This window comes from Emys orbicularis, chromosome 24 (genome assembly GCF_028017835.1).
Source record: "Emys orbicularis isolate rEmyOrb1 chromosome 24, rEmyOrb1.hap1, whole genome shotgun sequence".
In the NCBI taxonomy this organism is placed as follows: Eukaryota; Metazoa; Chordata; order Testudines; family Emydidae; genus Emys; species Emys orbicularis.
This window is the reverse complement of record NC_088706.1, coordinates 1,722,902-1,746,460: the sequence shown is the minus strand read 5'-3', so window position 1 is coordinate 1,746,460 and position 23,559 is coordinate 1,722,902. Positions and strand designations below refer to the sequence as shown.

At 48.1% G+C, this 23,559-nt stretch overlaps 1 protein-coding gene across 1 annotated transcript in view; it reads right to left on the bottom strand.

The window, feature by feature from the left end:
- Window positions 1-23,559, bottom strand: part of FBN3 (fibrillin 3) — a 259,180-nt gene that overhangs the window by 211,469 nt on the left and 24,152 nt on the right. Inside the window, exons 2-3 of the mRNA XM_065422247.1 lie at window positions 6,102-6,184; window positions 117-215 (exon numbers count right to left, since the gene is read on the bottom strand). Of these exons, the coding sequence (XP_065278319.1) occupies window positions 117-215; window positions 6,102-6,184 (182 nt within the window). The remainder of the gene's footprint in view (window positions 1-116; window positions 216-6,101; window positions 6,185-23,559) is intronic.

Below are 23,559 nucleotides of genomic sequence, written 5' to 3'. Positions count from 1 at the left end.
CCAGGAACACAAACTATTTCAGGACAGCTTACGGAGCTGCCCCCGGTCTGGTTCGGTGCTTGGACATAGACAGTCAGCATCAGGGTGGGACTGGCAATCATCTGATATTCTCTTACCTCCACCAGAGCCGCAGTTGGGGGACAGCTGCCCATTGGAGCACGTGCACATATTCGGCCGTGAACAAAACCCATCGCCACAAGAGTTCCGGCAAATTGCTGGAGAGAGACAAGCAGAAACTGAACAGTGTTGCCCTGTGGTGCCAGGCACTATGGCCTGCTGTCAGAGTTTCCAAGGCCTTCTGTGAGCATCTAGTCTGACCTCCTGCAATACACAGGCCAGAGACCTGCCTCCCAAATCCCTAGAAACACAGCCAATGCCCTTAGCTTCCAGCAAAGGCCTGGCCTGGGGTATCTGGGCTATTGGTGCTATGGCATGAACTAGGGTTGCCAACTTTCTAATCGCACAAAACCGAACACCCCTGACCCGCCCCTGTCCCGCCCCTTCCCCAAGGCCCTGCCCCTGCCATGCCCCTTCTCTGGGGCCCGAACCCCCCTCGCTCCATCCCCCCTCCCTCCGCTGCTCGCTCTCCCCCACCCTCACTCACTTTCACCCGGATGGGGCAGGGGGTTGGGGTGCAGGAGGGGGGTGAGAGCACTGGCTCAGGGTGCAAGCTCATGGGTGGGGCCGGGAATTAGGGGCTTGGGGTGTGGGAGGGGGCTCGGGACAGAGGCAGGAGGTTGGGTATTGGGGGGGTACGGGGTGCATGCTCCAGGAGGGAGTTTGGGAGCAGGAGGGGACACCGGGCTGGGGTAGGGGGTTGGGGTGAGGGAAGGGGTTCGGGGTGCGGGGTCCCAGTGACACGTACCGTGGCTCCCAGGAAGCGGCCACCAGGTCCTTGCAGCCCCATGGTTCATGGGCAGCCAGGGAGGCTCCGCATGCTGCCCTTGTGCCCACAGGCGCCGCCCCCACAGCTTCCACTGATCATGGTTTCCGGCCAATGGGAGCTGCGGAGCCAGCCCTCAGGGTGGAGGCAGCGCACAGAGCCGCCCTGGCTGCCCTGCACCTAGGGGCCTCAAGGACCTGGCGGCCACTTTTGGGAGCTGCACGGAGCCAGGGCAGGCACGGAGCCTGCCTTAGCCCCGGGCCCCACTGCGCTGCCAACTGGACTTTTAACAGCCCGGTCAGCAGTGCCGACTGGAGCAGCCAGGGTCCTTTTTCAATCAGACGTTCCAGTCGAAAACCAGGCGCCTGGCAACCCTAGCATGAACCTGCTCACAGTGAGGATTAATATTCCTCTAAAGAAGATTAAAGCTTCCATGGCTGCTGGAAATTGCTGAACAGCACATGGGAACACCAGCCTGAGCAGAACAGCAGCTGGAAAGGTTGCACTAGCCCCCTAGGGCTGACAACCTTCCTGGGGACACACTCAGACCGAGGGGTGAGGGGACACGATGTTTCCTTTGGACCTAACCCTCCCAAGTCTTGTCCTCGCATAGTTCCCCCCTCCCAGTGATGGTTGGGACTGAAGACACACACAGCACCAGTTCTGCTGGTTTCAGGTGTTTGTCAAAGGCTATTGTGGTGACAATTTGCCTTGGGCCAAGTTTAAAAGTGTTGTCAAGTTTTCTGTCTTTCCTGTGAAAATTTCAGAACCCTGGGGGGTGGAGGAGCGTGTATGTGTAACTGAGACCTCCTTCATCTGTGAGACCGTGGGTTAGATCATAGAGTCACAGAATCATAAATTCCAAGGCCAGGAGGGATCATCATGATCATCTGCTTTGAACTCTTGTATCACACAGGACAGAGAACTCCCCAGAATAACTTCTAGAGCAGATCGTTTAGAAACACATCCAGTCATGATTTACAAATTGTCAGTGATGGAGAATCCACCGGTAAATTGTTCCAGTGGTTAATTACCCTCCCTGTTAAAACTTTACACCTGAATTTGCTTAACTTCAACTTCCAGCCTTTGGCTCATGTTAGACTTTTCCATGCTACACTGCAGAGCCCATTATTCAATAGTTGTTCCCCCTATAGATACTTATAGACTGTAATCATCACCCCTGAAATCTTCCCTTTGTTAAGATAATAGATTGAGTTGTTTGAGTCTATCACCAGAAGGCAGGTTTTCTAATCCTTTAGCCATTCTCGGGTCTCTCCTCTGAACCCTCTCCAATTTATCAGCATCCTTCTTGAATTATGGACACCAGTGCCAAACACAGAAGTAAATGAACCTCTCTTCTCTGACTGGAGATTCCCCTGTTTATGCATCTCAGGCATTAGTTTTCTTGGCCACAGTGTTGCACTGGGAGCTCATGTTCAGCTGATTTTCCATCACAATCCCCAAATCTTTTTCAGAGTCACGGCTTCCCCGGATAGAGTCCACCCTCCTGTATGCATGGGCTCCATTCTTTGTCCCTAGAGGGATACATCTACATTGAGCTGTATTAAAATATATATTGTTTTCTTCTTCCCAAACTATCAAGTGATCCACATTGCTCTGTATCAGAGACCTGTCCTCTTCAGTATTTACCCCCCACCCCCCAATTTAGTGTCATCTGAAACTTTAACTGTGATGATTTTATGTTTGCTTGCAGGGCACTGTTAGAAATGTTAACTAGAGGAGGGCCAAGAACCTTGCCGAACCCCACTGGAAATACACCTGCTCAGTGACAATTCCCCATTTACAGTTATGTTTTGAGACCTCAGTTAGCCAATTTATAATCCATTTAAAGTGTGTTATGTCAATTTTATATCATTCTAGCTTTTTAAGCAAACCGTTGTGCAGTACCAAGTCGTAGAGGAGCCCAAATATATTACACCAACACTAATATCAACCAAATTTATAATCTCATCAAAAAAGGTGTCAGGTTAATCTGACAGAATCTATTTTCCATGAACCCATGTTGATTGGCATTAATTACATTACCCTCCTTTAATTTTTTATTAATTGAGTCCCAAATCAGCTGCTCCATCATCTTGCCCAGATCAAGGCAGGCCTATTATTACCTAGGTCATTCTGTTTATCCTTTCTAAAAATTAGCACAACATTAGCTTTTTTTCCAGCCTTCTGGAACTTCCCCAGTGCTCAAAGACAGATTGAAAATCAGCATGAATAGTCCAGTGAGCTCCTCAGCCAGCTCTTTTAAAACTCTTGGAAGGAAGTTATCTGGATCTGCTGATTTTAAAATGTCTAACATCATTGGCTTCCATTTAACATCCTCCAGAGATACAAGTGGAATGTCAAGAGTGTTACCAACATATGATGAAACTATATCAGGGACCTAGCTAGGGTCAACTGGAGCTCTATCCATTGTTTTCCATGCCCGACCCCCCTCCCTCTCTCCTTTGTGGGAGTGCTGCTCTGCCCCCACCTCAGACCAGGGAAGCCAAATAGCATTCTGGCAGTATTGTTTCACCTGTGTAAGCAGAGATTGATTAGAGCCCAGCAAGAAGCTCTCATCTCTGTGTGTTTTATAAAAAACAATGACAATGTAGAGTTCCCAAGGATCAAGAACCCAGATGGCATGTGTTACAGCTCTGCAGGGCGTCAGCTGACAGTGCTGAGTGTCACTAACCTCACATGCCATTAAGCCACTATTTGGCTGGGAGTTCCCTAACCCCTGTGATATAAGCAGCATTAAATCTGCTCCTGGTATCATCAGCAGAATTTTTTCAGAAGCATAGGACAGCTAAATTAATCAGCAGGATTTCCTGTGGTGAGGAGAATTGTGGGTTTTCTTGTTTGTTTTAATCCCACTTTCACCAAACCATGCTTGGGTGAGAAGTCTCATTCCTTCATTTTTAATTCTTGAGTGATCTTGGCTCTTTGTTTTCTCTTTGTCTTTGGTGAGTAGTATTCATATTAACTACACGCAAAACCTACTTTAAAAGAATATTATTAAGATTGCAAAGTCAAGCACTTAAAAGTTAGGAAATACCAGATGTAAGGTTGTCTGTGCAAGCCTCTGTGTAGGCATTATGGTACAGTCTTTAATTACATGACCACAACTATGTTTTCTGCAGGACTGCTGCCTCATTCAATGCACAGGATGGACGGTGCTCACTAACTGAGCAGCTAGTCAATATTTTGTTTTATTCTCGTTGGTCAATATGTAGCCCCAGGCCTTATTTGCTGCAGACTATATACAAACCCTGATATGAATAGAGAATTATTAATTTCCTCATGGGCTTTTCTAGGGTTCTTATCACTATGGTAAGGGATTTATTTTCACAGCACCCCTGCAAGGTGAAGGGGGTGGGATTATCCCCATTTCACACATGGGGAACTGAGGCACAGAGAGATTAAGGTCACAAGTATCCACTAATTTTGGGAGACCAATTTGGACCTGATTTTTCAGCGTACTTAGCATTATCTAGCATTTTATATGTCCGAAGCCCAGTTCCCATTGACTTCAATTGCAGCGCTCAGCACTTCTGCAAATCAGACCGCAGGGTTCCAAGTCAGGCACCCGGAAAATGAGGAGACACAATTGGTGACCCACCCGTGAAAAGTCTGGTTGAAGTGACTTGCCCAGCACCATGCAGGGACTCTGTGGCAGAGGCAGGGACAGAATCCAGTTCTCCAGGGCAGCATTCGACTGCCTTAACCGTGAGACCATCCTTTCTCTTCCTGCATCCCCTGCCTCTTTTACCGCACACCTTCCAACTTCTGCAACAAATGAGGCAGAGCCCTACAAACAACAGCCTCCTTCGCTACCCAACCCTGATTCATCCCCAGAGCCGGGGTGGGAAATGGTGTGTGATCATGTAAATTGTAGGCTGTATCATAACACATACACAGAAGGGGACCAGACTGACCACCAGCACAGTTATTCTGGTATGGCTCTGCCAGTCTAACTCCCCCATGGGGACATTCTATTCCAGAAGAGTTACTCTGCTTCCTCAGTCAATATCAATTCAGTGTTCACTCTGGGGGAAGACTGCCTCCTACCGAATCACCAACTACGTACAGCACCTGGAACATTGTGGAATTCCTGTCTTCACCCAGCTGTCGCTAGCCTAAAAAGTGTATGTTATCAGCCCATTTTGCCACCTTACCATTCACCCCATATCCTTAGACAATACCAGTCCTAGTACAGACCTTTTTGGCACCCCACTGTTATATTTTTGCCATGAAGAAAATTGACCATTAATTCCTACTCTTTGTTTTCTGTCTTTTAGCTGGTTTTTGATCTAGGATAGAACTTTGTCTTTTGTCCAAGGACTAATTAATGGAGCTGATCGAAACTGGGATTCTGTTGATAAAAAGTTATTTCTGATGACATTTCTCAGTGGGAAATAATGAAATAAATGAAATGAAAATGGTCATTTTGTTTAATTTCAAATTGAAATTTTTATTTCATTTTGGTGTTGTAAAACCAAAAATAATTCAAAATGGCAGAGTGGGTGAAAGAAAAATGAAATACTGTAAGTATGTCAATCTGTAGCTTTTCAAAATTCAAAAATTTTGAAAGAAAACTTCTTGTTCTAAAATTTTTGCTAGAAAAAAAGTGTTTTCAACCAGCTCTGCTGATTAGTTTCCTTACTAGCTTCTAGTGAGGGTCTTTGCCAAGGGCTTCTTGAAAGTCTAAATAGGAAGATAGAGTTTCCTATACCAGATCAGCTGATCTACCTAGTCCAGTGTCCTGTCTCTGACAGTGACTAGTACCAGATGATTCAAAGGAAGATGTAAATCCCTAATAACAGACAATTTGTAGTGACAATGTGTCTTTAGATCTAGGCACCTAGTTAATGTCTCTTATCAAAATGTCTTCCTCCAAGGAAGCAGTGTTAAATTAACTTTTCTTGCTTGGGAGACACCTTTGGGGACAAATGTGTCCGATTTAAAGGCCACAGTGACAATTCTGCAGGAGTCTAAGAGCCATGCCTTATTTCTATTAAATGGTGCAGATTATAACCACACATCTATAATCATCCTGCAGAGACTACACACTCCATCATTCAGTACTCTTGCTAAAGCAGATTAGGAATATTCATTTCACCTGCTGCGAGGGTGGATTGTGTATTTCATCACTGCAAGGTAGCTAGTTCCCTGGGAGATGCCCTGTGATGTCATTAAAAGGGAAGTCAATACTCACGAACAATGCACTGATTTCCTCCTGGCAGCGTTTTCCATCCAGGGCAGCAGTAAGAGTGGAACCTTGAGCCGCAAACATTAGGTCTGTCATTTAGAAAACAAACATTTAGAATCAATTTTATTCTCCATTCTGTGTAGCTGGAGTAGCCAACAAAGTTCTATTGTTATGTTAGAGCATTTTAAGGGCCTTTGATATGGCATATCACTGCCAGTTTATGTTCCCTCAACCAGAGGGCAAAACCGGCCTCAACAGATAAATCCCATTAAAGAGAATCAACACACATTATTTTAATAAACCCTCAATTAACTTTTAACCTCTCTTTCAATAAAGTAACTACCATAGGACACAGCTGTACCTACACTCATGTGGAGGAGCACAGCCAAACGGCACGTGCATCACACTGCCCATTACTTAGGATAAACAGCATGAGGGCTGGCTGCTCAGGGTGCAGAGTTGTGGTATATGGAACTTTTCATTTCCATCCTCTGGTTTCAGGTCCAGACGGGGGCTGGAAGATACTGCTGTCCAAAGGCTGTTCAATGGATGGTGTGAAATGAGTTGTGGCCTCCCACTTGCACCTGGTGTAAAGTTGTCTGTGCACAAAATGGCCGTATCAGCTGGCACTTGATGGTTCTCTTGAAGCTGCCTCAGCAACTGTGTATTTCCAGACTCTCAAATATTGATTTATATGTACATTGAACCTTAACTCTGTTTCCTGGCTTTCTGATACTTGGGTTGTTGTTTTTTAGTTAGAACACTATTGTAGTGTAGAGAGACTAGATCAGCCAGTGATCTGGGCACTTGTTTGGGACATGTGAGTCCTGGGTTGAATTCCCTGCTACACCACGAACTTTGGGCTATCTTGGCAATTCACCGAGTCTCTCTGTGCCTCACATTGCCCTCTGTAAAATGGGGGAGATAGCACTGCCTGCCTCACAGAGGTTATGGGATAAGTAAATACATTAATGACAGTGAGGCACTCCGATACTTCAATGGGGGCCATATAAATACCTAAGATAGATTTAACAGCCTTATGTTACTGAGATGAGCTCTCAACCTTTCCCCACTAGATATATTTACTAAGCTATACAACAGAGGTACTGTATGTTCTGCACTAGAGCTGGCCAGAAAACAAGAATTCCGTTTCGCAAACAATTGTGAGGTTTTGACATTTGTTCTGCATCAGAACGAAAACGAGACCTTTCAAAACTTTTAGTGAAAACCACAAGAGAGAGAGACAAACCACGCAAGAAGAACCAGGTAATTAGGTCACTCATGGGGGATGAGACACAGACTCAAGTCCCTGCTCTGATTCAAGAAGAGAAGGGACTTAAACCTGGGTTTCCCTCATCCCAGATGAGTATCCTGACCCCTGGGCTATTGACTATTCTGGGATGGCAGTAACTCCCTCTTTCTGGTTTTGACCAGAAATTCCGTCTCTTCGACCCGAGAAACCTTCCCAACAAAAGTTTTGTTGAAACCGATACATTCCCGGGAAAAGTTTTGGTTTCAATTAACCAGCACTGTCTGACAAAACAATGTCTCACTGAAAAACTCCCTCCCCGCTCTCTTCAGCACAGAGGGTCCTTATGTACGTCGCTCAACAGCGCTGGACACGGGTCAGTGCTGATCTCACTCGCGTCCATGTGACTGCACTGGAATTCCTGTTGACTCACACCCTTGCTGGGGAGATCAGACTTGGGCCCTGAGGCTTGTTTCTCTGTATAAATGTTTGCTGGTTCCCTGATTTCACTGCTGTGGTCTGTTACCCAGTTATTGGGTACCTATGAGCTGCACTGACCTCCCTTACGTTGCCTGTCAGTCTTAGATCCTTCCTTCACTCCCTGCAGGGCCGGCGCTTCCATTTAGGTGACCTAGGCGGTCGCCTAGGGCACCAGGATTTGGGGGGGTGGCATTTTGCCACCCTTGGCGGTAATTCGGCAGTGGGGGGTCCTTCCGCGCTCCAGGTCTTCGGCAGCAATTCTGTGGCGGGTCCTTCACTCGCTCCGGGACCCGCCGCCGAAGTGCCCCGAAGACCGGGAGTGCGGAAGGACCCCCCCGCCGCAGAATTGCCGATGACGACCGGGAGCGCGGAAGGACCCCTGCCTAGGGCGCCAAAAACCCTGGCGCCGCTCCTGGCTCCCTGCATATCTTTCTGCTAGGAGAGGCTGCACTAGCTGTGTTGATGCAATCGACAAGGGCGGGGGCAGGGGAGGGCAATGAGATTCAATGGGTGATGCTTTTGTGAGGCTGCCTGATGGAACCTAGAGGATGGGACTGGGATGAGGCACGGTGGAGCATTTCTGGAGGTAAGGGAATCCCCAAAGAGTCTTCAAGAGTCCCTGAGGCACTCAGCTAGGTGTCCTCAGCCCTTCAGCATTAACCGAAGCAGCCATTTCCCCTTGGTCGTGGGTTTGTTTGTTTTCCTTTGATTCCAATTGAAGCTTTATTCATTTTCATGAAGCAAACAAAGCAAGACCCCTGGAGCATGCACACATAACGACGTCAGCCCTGGAAGGTACTTTACTGAGGCCTATCCAGAGTGTTGTGTCATTGCATCCGAAGAAGTGGGTTGTAGCCCACGAAAGCTTATGCTCTAATAAATTTGTTAGTCTCTAAGGTGCCACAAGTACTCCTGTTATTGTTACACTTCACTAATTCCTAGCTAGACAATTCACTTCTCACGCCTACATGGAACAACCCAAGCTTCCCAAGCAAACCTCCGACAGAAAACATGAGACACCAAGCCACTTCCTGTCTGCACACCAGGCACTGTGAGGTGAGGAATCCTGAGAACACACTGCTAAGCCAACCCTGACAAGTATTCCTCTGAGCAAGAGCTGCTGAGGTGTTAACATGGGACCAGACTGGTGCATCAGAGATAAGGGAAGGCACGCAGGAAACTTCCCCACCTTGCCCAAGTCACAGCTGCAGACCTTGAACTTGGGCAGCACAGAGGATGCTTCCACAGGATCTACCCTAAGTCAATAGCAGTGGAGCATAAGAATGGAAAACGCATGACAAGTATGTATCTAAGATGTTACAACATCTCAGTATGACAGGGGTGGCCAACCTGAGCCTAAGAAGGAGCCAGAATTTACCAATGTACATTGCCAAAGAGCCACAGTAATACGTCAGTAGTCCCCCGTCAGCTCCCCCCCAGCTCCCAGCGCCTCCTGCCCACCGGCTGCCCCGCCGATCAGCACCTTCCCCAACCTCCCCACACCGCCCGATCAGCTGTTTCGTAGCATGCAGGAGGCTCTGGGGTGGAGGGGGAAGAGCGAGGGCACGGCAGGCTCAGGAGAGGGGGCAGGAAGAGCCAGGGGTTGAGCAGTGAGCACCCCCCGGCACATTGGAAAGTTGGCGCCTGTAGCTCCGGTCCCGGAGTCGGCGCCTATACAAGGAGCCGCATATTAACTTCTGAAGCCATCCCTGCAGTATGACCTTATGTGGAGGAACAGCCTGAGGCTGTATAATTCATAGATACATACATTATAAGGCCAGAAGGGAACCCTGTGATCATCTAGTCTGACCTCCTGCCTTGCACAGGCCAGAGACCTGCCCTGAATTAATTCCTGTTTGAATTAGAGCAGATCTTTTAGAAAAACATCCAAACTTGATTTAAAACTTGCTAGTGATGGAGCATCCACCACAGCCCTTGGTTAATTGCCCTCATTGCTCAATATTTACACCTTATTTCAAGTCTGAATTTGTAGCTCCAGCTTCCAGCCATTGGATCTCGTTACACCTTTGTCTGCTAGAATGAAGAGCCCTTATTATCAGATTTCTTCTCAGCATGAAGGTATTTATAGACTGTGATCAACTGCAACCTTCTCTTTGTTAAACTAAATAGATGGAGCTGCTTGAGTCTGTCACTATAAGGCATGTTTTTGAATCCTTTAATCATTCTTGTGGCTCTTTGAACCCCCCCCAATTCATCAACATTCTTCTTGAATCATGGAAACCAGAATTGGACACAGTATTGCAGCAGGGGTCACACTAGTGCCAAATACAGAGTTAACATAACCTCCCTACTCCTACTTGAGATTTCCCTGTTTATATATCCCAGGATCGCATTAGCACTTTTGGCCACTGTGTTTCATGGGAACTCATGTTTAGCTGATCATCCACCATGACCCTCAAGTCTTTTCAAAGTCTCTGCTTCCCCGGACAGAGCCCCCATTCCGTAAGTATGGCCTACATTCTCCTTTCCTCGATGTACAACTTTATGTTGGCTGTATTAAAACATGTATTGTTTGCTTGCACCCAGCTTACCAAGAGACCCATCTCGCTTTGTATCAGAGACCTGTCCTCTTCAGTATTTACCACTCCCACAATCTTTGTGTCATCTGCAAACTTCATCAGTGGTAATTTTATGTTCTCTTCCAAGTCACTGATAAAAATGTTAAATAGTGTAGGACCAAGAATGGATCCCTGAGGGCCCCATTAGAAACCCAGAGGCTCAGTGATGATTCTATGTTAACAATTACATTTTGAGAGCCTTCCGTTAGCCTGTTTTAAATTCATTTAATGTGTGCCATGTCGAATTTGTATCACTCTAGTTTCCTAATCAAAATGTCATGTGGTAACAAATCATATGCCTTACAAGAGCCTAAGCAAATTATAGTAACATGTTATCAACCAAACTTGTAATCTCCTCAAGAGAAGATCCAGAGTTAGTTTGATCGGCTCTATTTCCCATAAACCCCTGTTCATTGGCATTAATTCTATTGCCCTCCTTTAATTCTTTCTTAACTGAGTTCTGTATCAGCTGCTCCATTAGGTTGCCCAGGACCGATGCCAGGCTATAATTAAAGACTAACAGACTGCCTACACACAAGGGGACTGAAGTCAGGTTGCACAGGTAACCCTAACTTTGGCATTTCCTTAACCGCGCAGCTTGGAAAGTTCTCTTAATTTGCTTTCATCGCAAAACTCAGCTCATTGCTGGGAGGAGAATTCCCCAGTGGGTAATGCTCCAGTGGGATTTGCAAACCTCAGCAACTTGCAGAAGGGACTTTCTTTATTTAAAATGTGCCTCTGCATGAGAGCAGTTGTGTGGGGGCAATGGCAGCTCCAGGATACCGCAAAGGAAACATCTAACTCACAAGCCTCTGCAAACGCCTTCTTTTGATACTGAAAACCGGCTGATGTTCCCCTGAGCTTCATTTCCATTAGCAAGTTCTTTTCACATTCCAGTGAACAAACAGTTCCCCACTGGCTTGTAGCCCTATTGCTGGGATGAATTGTCGTAGTGCGTGGGACAGCTGTGATGGAGCCATACCTGATCAATGGCTCCATGTCTAGTTGGCAGTCAGTATCAAGCAGAGTGCCCAAGGGTCGGTCCTGGCGCTGGTTTTGTTCAATATCTTCATTAATGATCTGGAGGATGGCGTGGACTGCACTCTCAGCAAGTTTGCAGATGACACTAAACTGGGAGGAGTGGTAGATACACTGGAGGGTAGGGATAGGATACAGAGGGACCTAGACAAATTAGAGGATTGGGCCAAAAGAAACCTGATGAGGTTCAACAAGGACAAGTGCAGAGTCCTGCACTTGGGACGGAAGAATCCCATTCACTGTTACAGATGAGGGACCAAATGGCTAGGCAGCAGTTCTGCAGAAAAGGACCTAGGGTGGAAGAGAAGCTGGATATGAGTCAAGAGTGTGCCCTTGTTGCCAAGAAGGCTAACGGCATTTTGGGCTGTATAAGTAGGGGCACTGCCAGCAGACTGGGGGACATGATCATTCTCCTCTATTCGACATTGGTGAGGCCTCATCTGGAGTACTGTGTCCAGTTTTGGGCCCCACACTACAAGAAGGATGTGGAAAAATTGGAAAGAGTCCAGCGGAGGGCAACAAAAATGATCAGGGGGCTGGAGCACATGACTTATGAGGAGAGGCTGAGGGAACTGGGATTGTTTAGCCTGCAGAAGAGAAGAGTGAGGGGGGATTTGATAGCTGCTTTCAACTACTTGAAAGGGGGTTCCAAAGAGGATGGATCTAGACTGTTCTCAGTGGTACCAGATGACAGAACAAGGAGTAATGGTCTCAAGTTGCAGTGGGGGAGGTTTAGGTTGGATATTAGGAAAAACTTTTCCACTAGGAGGGTGGTGAAGCACTGGAATGGGTTACCTAGGGAGGTGGTGGAATCTCCTTCCTTAGAGGTTTTTAAGGTCAGGCTTGACAAAGCCCTGGCTGGGATGATTTAGTTGGGAATTGGTCCTGCTTTGAGCAGGGGGTTGGACTAGATGACATCCTGAGGTCCCGTCCAACCCTGATAGTCTATGATTCTATGATTCTGATAGGAAAGCTCAGTTTACAGAGACCCATTCATTTTACTCTGGCAAACACTTGGGACCTCAGCCCAGAGTCACAATAGCAAGCAGATGATGCTGTCATTGCATTATTGTTCATTTCACTCCTGCCCTGCATCCCATCAAAAGCAAAAAGCTGTTAAACTTTCTATATCACTTGTATATGTAATTATAAATACATATAATTCATATGCATTATAAAAAGATCATTGATTTATAGATTTTAAGGCCAGAAGCGACTAGTCTAATCACTCAGCCTGACCTCCTAGATGACACAGGCCAGAGAACCTCACCCAACGATTCCTGCATCAAGCCTGTTCACTAGAAGAAGGCTAGACAACCGGAGATGTAACATGAAAGGTAGGGAATGTTATCATATATTTATAAGCTTCTTTTGGTTAATTATCATATCACCAATTGCCCTGAAAAAAAGTTCTAACTACAGAATACACAAAATCTGTAGGAGTCTGGAGGATGAGGGAGGGGGATTCGTAATCTGTAGCTGCTATTTAATCAGATAAGTATCCCAGAAGGCTCTGGTTCCTGCACAGATCTCTGTCCTGTCTTCCCAGGAGTTGAGTGTGCCTGTTAGTTATATATTGTATGGCTGTCTGGCATATCCCGCAGTGACATCACAGTATCTCGTGTGACCTCTTGTGGCTTGTACATAAGATCTGTGAGGAGGAAGGTTGTGAAAAGATGTCACATAGTGATGTGTAGGCCCCCATTGAAGACTTGGGCATCACGCGTGGCCCTTTTTTCAATCAGTTTTTCTGCATCTGTCTTTCCTTGTTTGTTAGTTATATATTATACACGGCTGAATGACTCCACAGCACTTTCCAGGGGAGAAGGCATTGGACAGTGTGTATCTCTCACATAAGGTGCAAGCTTTAACTACAGTCTCCATACGCTTCAGACCATTCACAAATTCCAACGAAACCATCACACAGCGCTCACCATGCAAACATAGAGGCTGCGCTAGTTTCCTGTCACTTTCTACCACCCACTCAATTCCCTGCAGAGAGCAAGCATTGTCTCAGTGTCACTTCAGCCCTTTCAAGCACCATCCCCATTACTAACTGTGTGAGCATTTCAGAGAATCTGCTCTAGCTGTTACTGCCATTTCCCTTTGCTATCAGTTATCATCTCCCCTCACATTACACTGAGCTTGGCTGGACATTCCTTCAGCCCATGCCGGCAGCCTTTTTGTTAACACAATGCATGATGCTGGGGTGTATTTGTTCTAAACAAGGAAGCCTTAGTGTGGCTGCAACCCAAGAGTCCATTGAGTCCATTGTGGCTGCAACCCAAGAGTCAAGAGTCCCTCACGGGAATGGGCGATCTGTGAGCAAAGCCGTCTTTGCACGCAATGCTGGACCAGCTGTGCTCCATTCCATTCCCTGAGCAATGCTGAGCAGCCGGGATCCTTGCACTAGTCATTAATGGTCCCAGCTGAGGGTGCAGAGAAGCCGCAGCCAGGGCCGGCTCCAGGCACCAGCCCACCAAGCGTGTGCTTGGGGCGGCGCCTGGAGGGGGGCGGCGCGGCGGGGCGCTCCGGCCCGAGAGTGGGGCCGCGACTGGGCTCGCCGCCCTCCCCGCGGCACTCCGGCCGCCGGGGAGAGCGGGGCCCCGGCCGGGCTCTCCGCCCTCCCCCCGGCCGGTCGGGGAGAGCGGAGAGCCGTGGCCGGGCTCTCCGCCCTCCTCCCGGCGCTCTGGCCGCCGGGGGCTCTCCGCCCTCCCCCCGGCGCTCTGGCCGCCGGGGAGAGCGGAGAGCCCCGGCCGGGCTCTCCGGCCGGTCGGGGACAGTGGGCCCGCGGCCGGGCTCGGCGCCCTCCCCTGCCACAATGGGGGGGGGGAGGAGGGGGCGGCCGGTGGCTTTTTTGCCTAGGGCGGCAAAAAAGCCAGAGCCGGCCCTGGCCGCAGCCAGGCCCCTTTTCGTAGCAACACCCCCTACGCTGGCTGCTGCGCAAGCTCTGCTCTCTTTGCTGGGATGATCATCCCATGGCTGTCTATGCCAGGCCAGATTTCCAAATGTGCTTGGCACTCCTGAGCCCCCACTAAATCAACAGAGAGTGTTCCCCCAGCCCCTGGGAGCCACTGGAACTGCTGAGCTCTATGAAACCTGTCCCTTTGGCTCGATAGCTGCTTTGCTCCAGTCTTGAAAAGCAACGTGCCAGTCAGTGCGGCCAAGGATTGGGGCCCAGCAATTCTGCATCATAGGGCAGCCCAACCATTGAGGCTTTCCAAAATAACCCACAAATCTTCCTGCTGACCTGTGGGTAAGTTCTGGGTTTGAGAGGGGCAGTGACAGCTTGCCATGTCTCTGAAGGGACTTAGCTGGACGTATCCCATCTGCTCTGGGAGTTCGGCAGTGGTAAAGGCTACTGCTTCAGGGCTGAGTGTGCCACCATGTCATACAGCGCTTCTCTCTCTCTCTCTCTCTCTCTCTCTCTCTCTCTCACACAGACACACACAGACACAGAGTTGGCGTCACTGATACGTCAGGCTCTGCCTCACTAAGAGAAAAGGAACAAATAAAGTAAACATACCTAATCCTCATTCTATGGGCCCCCCTAGAGTTGTTAATTTGAGAAATTTGCTCTTTCAGATGAAAGATCCATGCAGTGACCTAGCTGCAGAGTGTGCATTCCAGAAGAGGGTTCTAAAACTTCCCAGGCAGAACAGTTATTTGGTTATCCATTCCTGGGCCCTGGATCCTGTAAGAAGCAACAGGATAAAGGACCCTGGTTTGGGTTTGTTCACTATCAGCTCAGAAGCAGTAGATGCCCTCTGATGAACTAATGGCAAATTCAGATACATTGTAGAGCTTCTTGCTGATGTGCAACAAGATTTCATGTAGTCGAACCCTCTGTAGCAATGACTTGGTTGGGACAGGTCAAGGCTTTGTACACATGTTTTGTGGTATTCTGGGAGCTCCAGACTTCTAATGTTGAGCAAGTAGGCTCCCATGTGAAAATATTTCTGCTCTTTCTATTCTTTCCAATGACTCTTCAACATGACTTTGAAGATCTCAGTTCAGCCTAGATCATGCAGCTTAATCCTTGATGTAGTAAAGGTCACTTTTCTAGTTCCCCTCTTCAGTAGGCTCAGCATGCAGACTGATCTTCTCTGCAGAAATTGTTGTAATTTTGGGCACTATATTAATTCAGCATTTCCATGCTCCACCAATCTATCAGTCATTCAGGCACATGGTTGCAAACGGAGCAATACCCAGCAGGGGTGTCTTTAGTCTATAATGCCAATATTTTCACACTTGGGTACCTTAGGCTAAGCACTCATGGTAAACCTCTCTTTAGCCACCAAATACCTTTGGGATCAGCCTATTTAGCTGCCATTAAGGTCGGTGATGAAAATGAAACCAACACTTTGATTTAGCTGTCTGAATACAGAGCTAGGTCCCTAACTTTAGACACCCAAGTATGAAAATTTTAGTCTTGATTTTGTAGGAAAGGTAGCCAGCTGCATTTGTATCAAGATCCATATGCACAGCAGAATGAAGCTACGCCTAGCCTGAAAAGGAGATCTTGGCTAATGCTGTTTGACTATTTTAAATTCCAACATGTACACAGGAAAGAGAGGAGATCCAGTAGAGCTGGTCACTAACTATGACCATCTAAAATCCAACACACATTGCTGGAGCTGCCAAGCTATGACCTATAATTCTATTAGGGAAGGACAATGCAAATTGTACTCAACTGAGACATTTTTTTTTAGAAAGAAATCCAATCTTGAATTAGAGATGCCAGGTAACGGACAATCCACTGCACCCCTTGGAAAGCTGTTTCAATCACTAATTACCATCATTGTTACAAACATGCACCTGTAACGGGTTGAACCTACCATCCGGGGTGCCACCTGATGTGCTGGTGTCCCCTGCATCTGCCTGTTCCACCAGCCTGGGCTTCCTCACCCTGTCCTTACTTCCCTTGCCTGACATAAGCAAACAGAAAATAACAAACCAGTAACACTTTGTCTGTTCTCTAGCCAACACGCTTAAAACTCACTAGAAATCACTGCCAGTGTCTTAGTGCAATAAGCTGTGCACATTACCCTGCTCGCTGCACCACTGTGTCTCAGCCTGGACTCAGCTCCTGCCTTTCCCTTCAAGTATTTTTAGCAGTCTTCCTTCTTGGATGGAGATAGGGTGACCAGATATCCCGATTTTATCGGGACGGTCCCCATTTTGGGGTCTTTTTCTTATATAGGCTCCTATTACCCTCCTAGGATGACCAGACGTCCTGATTTTATCGGGACTGTCCCAATATTTGCTTGCTTGTCCCCCCCAACCCCCCGCGTCCCAATATTTCACCTTTGTCATCTGGTCACCCTATACCCCCCACCCCCTGTCCTGATTTTTCACACTTGTTGTCTGGTCACCCTAGACGGAGAGGCAATGGAGAAGAGACCTGATTGCCTTACTTCCCAGCCTTATATAGAATTTACATAAGGCAGGAAACTTTTGTTCCCAGTCTGACCCCCCACGCCTTCTTAATGGAAAAACACTGAAAGCCCAAGATGGGGGTCTAGTACCAGGTGACCCAATCACCCGACCCCGTAGTGTCAGGGGGAGGGATAGCTCAGTGGTTTGAGCATTGGCCTGCTAAACCCAGGGTTGTGAGTTCAATCCTTGAGGGGGCCACTTGGGGATCTGGGGCAAAATCAGTACTTGGTCCTGCTAGTGAAGGCAGGGGGCTGGACTCGATGACCTTTCAAGGTCCCTTCCAGTTCTAGGAGATGGGATATCTCCATTAATTATTATTATTATTATAGTGTCAAAGCAGCAACTCAGGAAGCTCCTTAGGAACGTGGGAGATTAGTACCTTCAAAGTTCTATTGTCCTTCTTAAATGGCTCATTCAGGCTGATGTCCTACTGTCTGGTGGGCATTCCCCCAACTACACGCACAGTTGTAATTGTTACATAGTCAATATCCCTAACTTCAGATACAGAAATGATATATGTGTACATATTGGATAATCACATTCAGCAAATCATAACCTTTCCAATAATACCTTACTTGACCCATCTTGCATAAAACATACCTTAGTTATGCCATAGTCATATCATAACAATACTTCTGTAAAGAACGTGGGGTGTAACATCACAGCACCTTATTTCAATTTAATTTTTCAGGCTTCAACTTCCAACTATTAGATCTAGTTCTGCCTTTGTCTGCTAGATCGAAGAGCCCTCTGCTATCAGAAATCTCTTATATGCCGGAATCAAATCATCTCTGAGCCTTCCCTCTGATAAGCTAAATAAATTGAGCTCCCTTAGCCTGTCAGGAATTAATTCACTTGTGGTACAAACCTCGGGAACATAAGTCAGCTTGTAATTTTCACACGAGTTAGTTGGGTCATTACAAAACCTAAAACTAATTTCCCCAATACACCTCTACCCCGATATAATGTGACCCAATATAACACGAATTCTGATATAACGCGGCAAAGCAGTGCTCCGGGGGAGCGGGGCTGTGCACTCCGGCGGATCAAAGCAAGTTCGATATAACGCGGTTTCACCTATAATGCAGTAAGATTTTTTGGCTCCCGAGGACAGCGTTATATCGAGGTAGAGGTGTACTAATTTCCCCCTACTGTTACCCCCCACCTTCTTGTCAACTGTCTGAAATGGGCCACTCTCATTACCACTTCAAAAGTTATTTTTCCTCCCTTGGTATCCTGCTGTCAATTGAATTGTCTCGTTAGACTGACCTCACACTTGGTAAGGCAAATCACATCTTGTCATGTATTTATATGTGCTCCTGTATTTTCCACTTCATGCATCTGATGAAGTGGGTTCTAGCCCACGAAAGCTTATGCCCAAATAAATTTGTTAGTCTCTAAGGTGCCACAAGGACTCCTCATTGTTTTTGCTGATACAGACTAACACGGCTACCACTCTGAAACAGGTCAAGTTAAAGATTAGTGGGGAGCCCAGGGCCTGATTTCTAAAGGTATTTAGATACCTACAAATACAGATAGATGCCTAGTGGGATTCTCAAAAGCACTTGGCTGTGTATGACATTCTCTGGCCTGAGATATGCAGGAGGCCAAAGTGAGCAGAGTTGTCCTTTCTACACTGAATATCTATTACTATGTGCTACAGAGGCATTTCAACATGAAACACAAGGAGACCCCATTTTGTACAGGATAAAATTAACGGTTTCCCAAGAATGGCCTAAAGGGAGAGGAGAGTTAGGGTATGTCTACACTACCCGACGGATCGGCGAGTAGTGATCGATCTATCGGGAATCGATTTTATCGTGTCTAGTGTAGACGCGATAAAATCGATCCCCGAGTGCTCTCCCATTGACTTTGGTACTCCACTGCCGTGAGAGGCGCAAGCGGAGTTGATGGGGGAACGGCAGCTGTCGACTCAGCACCGTGCACATGGTACGTAGACCTAAATACGTCGACTTCAGATATGCTATTCTCATAGCTGAAGTTGCGTATCTTAGGTCAATCCCCCCTCCCATTGTAGACCAGGGCTAAGACTCCAAACTGAGACCCTACTGGCCTTCTCGGGAGTAAATCATGAAGGAGGACACTGTTCTGCAAGGAGGAGGAGGGGGACCTCATCAGCAAGGCTGAGAAACCAAATGCTTGGTACATGTATAGCAATTACCTAGATATGGAACAACGTAAGCAAAGGACAAGAGATACTTCATTGTAGCCAGGGACAAGTGTTCAGATAACATTGTAATTGTATATCCTACATGGAATTGTAAACATCAGCGAGGCTCCGTGGTCAGGAAAATTCAGAGACCACGGCAAAGGCTAGGGGAGAGCCAACCAGAATTTAACAAGACCAGCTGTTCACCCCATACCAGCCCTGAAAGGGTTAAGGAAGCACGGAAAGGATCAGACAGTGTGATCGGCCCCACAAGAGGGGATTAGGCTGGAGGAGCAACCCCTGACTGGAGGGTGAAGCTCGGCTGAGCAGGTGTGAGCTGGGCTAGTATGAAGCCAGGAAGCTGGGCACTCAAAAGGTGGCAATGAGGAAGCCTGCAGCCACCCTTGGTGCATTGAAGAGGGAAGGAGGGAACCCTGGGAAAGAGCAAGACCCTGGGAACCTGGCCCTGAAGGAAGGGTGTATACTCCAAAGGGGAAACGCCATAGTGGCATGGCCGGGGTGAGGATGGGAGTCACAAAGAGGAAGCTGCAGCTCCTGGAGTGAGAGAGGGTCCGCAGCATGAGAGAGAGGACAATGGGGTGGAGAGACCACCGGGAGAGGCGTTGGACATGGAAGAGAGCTATTGCCCAGGGCAGCCGGAATGAGGTGCCACCTGCAGTGGGTGAGTACCCGGGACACCCCCGTTTGTGGTTAATGATTTTTACCAATACTCTCAATCCATGGAACAAAGACAAGTAGCAGCATGATGCTTACCTCTCATCAAAATCACACTTTGCAAGGTGGAGAACCCCAACGGTTCTCATCTCTGGTAACCCAGCCCAGCACTGACCCCGGGTAACCCAGGCCAGTATGAACCACAGGCTTGACAAGGTCAGACTTGACAAAGCCCTGGCTGGGATGATTTAGTTGGGGATTGGTCCTGCTTTGAGCAGGGGGTTGGACTAGATCAGGGGTTGGCAACCTTTCAGAAGTGGTGTGCTGAGTTTTCATTTATTCACTCTGATTTAAGGTTTCACGTGCCAGTAATACATTTTAACGTTTTTAGAAGGTCTCTTTTTATAAGTCTATAATATATAACTAAACTATTGTTATATGTAAAGTAAATAAAGTTTTAAAAATGTTTAAGAAGCTTCATTTAAAATTAAATGAAAATGCAGAGCCCCCCCAGACCGGTGGCCAGGACCTGGGCAGTGTGAGTGCCACTGAAAATCAGCTTGCGTTGCCGCCTTCGGCACGCATGCCATAGGTTGCTTACCCCTGGACTAGATGACCTCCTGAGGTCCCTTCCAACCATGATAATTCTATAATTCTATGATTCTAACCCAGCCCAGTACTGACCACAGGTAACACACTCCAGTACTGGGCATGGGTACCCCAGCCCAGCACTGACCCCGGTTAACCCAACCCTGTACTGACCCTGGGTACCCCAGCCCAGTACTGACCACGGGTAACGTACTCCAGTACTCAAGCATGTCAGAACAGAATTCACAAATGCCTCATTCATTTGAAATTGGTAAAGTTAAAGCAGTACATTGCCTACTGTGAACTTGGTAATAGATGTGGGATATAGTTATTTCTGTCAATGGAGGGAATAAGCTACACCAGGATAGTTCTGTAGGCCCCTTTATATCATCCACTCTAGTGGTTGTATTAAATTAACTATATTGGTATAAAAACTGTGTGTAGAGCAGGCCCAGGAGCTGCCAGTGTGATACAGGGTTTCCGCCCCAGCTACGCGGACAGCGAAAGCTGACGTGAACACAGGAGGCTCTGGTAGCCCTGCAAGAGCTTACAGCACAGCAAAAGAAAGAACGACATTAATGGGTGGACAGAAAAGTGTGTGTTTCCCACTATATCTCCGTTCTGAGCCCTAAGCCAATTCTAGACTTAGGAGTAAAACTGGAGGAAAGACAAAGGAAACACCTTTTTCCAACAAACCCTGACCGGCGGCCAGGGCTCCAGCGGAGACTCAACGGGCGCCAACAGGAGCCATTGACCCATGACCCTGCGCTGTGGAAAGGGACAGTCAGAGTTACCACATTTACTTGAAACACCTGAGCTCTCCCTGATCCCTAGGGGAGACGGAGGTGAAACCTGGGCTCCTCCAGGCAGAGGCACAGGTAGGAGAGGCTGTGTCAGCACTGGCAGGACCCCTGCTGGTACCCACACTGCGCAGGCCCCCAAGTGCAGGATCACTACAGGCACCAACCCCAGCGGCATCTGGCTGAGGCCACCATGTGATGAGCTGGGAACATGCCTGTTCAGCTGATGAATTCTGTGGGAGATTATGGATCCTGTGCCTGTGTCTGGCTGCAAACTCCATTCTGAATGTGCAGCCTTTTGCCTTCCCTGTGGTCTGTTTGTCTCCATGTGGGGTTGAAAGTTCCAAAAGCTGGTGGTAAAAGACTGACAGTAGAGGGGGATTGACCCTTAAGTAGCCAGTTGTTGGACATCTATCCACCCTAGCCAAAGACTGGTCCCTGCCCAGAACTGGTTTAGCAAAGGCAGGTCACCTTGGCAATGAAATCACCTGGCAGAGGTCTGTGCTCATGTGGGGAAACTGACAAGGGGGGCACCTGACGGGGGCTGATGGTTTCAAAAGGAGAGAAACTGGTCTGCTCGGGGGACCATTTTCTTCAGTTCATGTGGAAGAGAGAGAAGCCACCAGGCAGGGGCGGCTCTAGGCACCAGCAAAGCAAGCAGGTGCTTGGGGCAGCCCATTTGCAGGGGCGGCAGCCGGCAGGGAGCCAGCATGGGAGCAGAGAACCAACAGGGGGCCCTGGGAGCTGTAGTTCCTTGGTTAGCTCCCTGCCTATAGAGCCAGCCCTGGATCAGGGAAAGAACTACATTTCCCAGCATTCCCTTGGGCGCTATCAACAGGAAAGGGAGGGGGAGGGAGTATGGTAGCTGAACCCTCATGCTGCAGCTTGCTGTGAATGGAGAGCTCACTGCTAGAATGGGGTGGCACTGTGAACGGGGAACAAGTGTGCCCAAGGAGTAGAAGGCTTTGCCCTAGATATCCCCTTCAGAAGACATCCCCAGCCTGGATTAGGGATACTGGTGTGACCCCAAAGAAAGAATTGGGTGGACTAAAGGGACAGTGCCCCTCTCTATCTGAAGCCTAGCAAGGGAGGTACATGGATCCCACTAGAATTTAAAATGAAAAGTAAGGGAGGGGAGGCTCTGGACCTGGGCAGCTTTAGATACAGTACCAGGAACGTAGGAGGATTTCCACTTCTGAGCCATGGAAGCAGAAATTGACTTTTCCTTTCCAGATATAGCTAATATTCAGAAAGGGAATCTAGCACCTGCCTTCCAGATTTGAACACCTCAAAATTCAGGAGTGCTCAAGCTCAATTTGGGCAGCTGTTACTTCATTTCTCCCAAATCAAATATACTGATCCACTGTAACTTGCTGTAGAAAAAGTAGGATAAAATTGAGCAAGAAATGCTTCCCAGTGGTTATTAGGACTGGAATTGCTATTTTCAACAGCCATTGCCATTATTTGTTCAAAAGGAAGACAGTGATATTTCATTGGCAAATTCCCCATAGAAACAAAGAGTGGAACAAAAGAATAATAAAGGCACCTCAACTTTTCCTCATTTATGGAGGACAGTCTTATAATATGCATCCAGATATCCTCCAATCACACAAGCTGAAAATTGTTCCACTTTACTAGAATTCTGTAACCATATGGGAACCAATCCTGTCTGTGTTCTGTGCACATCTAAAATTCCTGCTGAATGACCCGCCCTGGGAGCGAGTTACTAGTGACCCAGGGCTGGGGTGGAAGGAGGGTGCAGTTGGCGGGGGAGAGCCCAGGGCTGGGGCGGCAGGGGGTGCGGGTGGAGAGCCCAGGGCTGGGGCGGCTGGGGGTGTGTGGGTGGGGGGGCACTGGTGGGGGGGATGAGGGGAGCCCAGAGTTGGGGCAGCAGGGGGTGCGAGTGGGGGGGGAGAGCCCAGGGCTGGGGCGGCAGAGGGCTGCGGGGGGTAGACCAGGGCTGGGGTGGGGGGCAGCCAAACATTTTTTTGCTTGGGGCGGCAAAAAACCTAGAGCCGGCCCTGCTACCAGGCAACAGCTTACATGAGGATGGGACACCTGGCCTGCTCATACAGTGCAGGACCCATAGTTCCCCATGGACTCACAAAAGACTGGTGAGCTAGAAAGTGAGAAACTTTGCATTTTGGATACTTTATTGTTCGGTATGATCTGCGCTCTCCTGCGTTTTCCATGATTAAATGCGAAGAGCCCAAAGATGCTCGACTGCCTCACGTGTCCATGCGTGTTGACTGCTTCACAACTGCTGCGTGCCCCTGAGAGAGCTAAACTGTGAACCAGGATCTGGCCAGCCGCTGGGGGAGTTCTGGGAGAGCGGTGTGTTTAGTGCTTGGGAGTCCGAAGGGTCAGTGTTGCACCCAGGGGCTAGCTGGCTGCACAGTGAGTTCTGACACTTGGAGGAGGGTGCCAGATAGAGGGTCTATGCCCG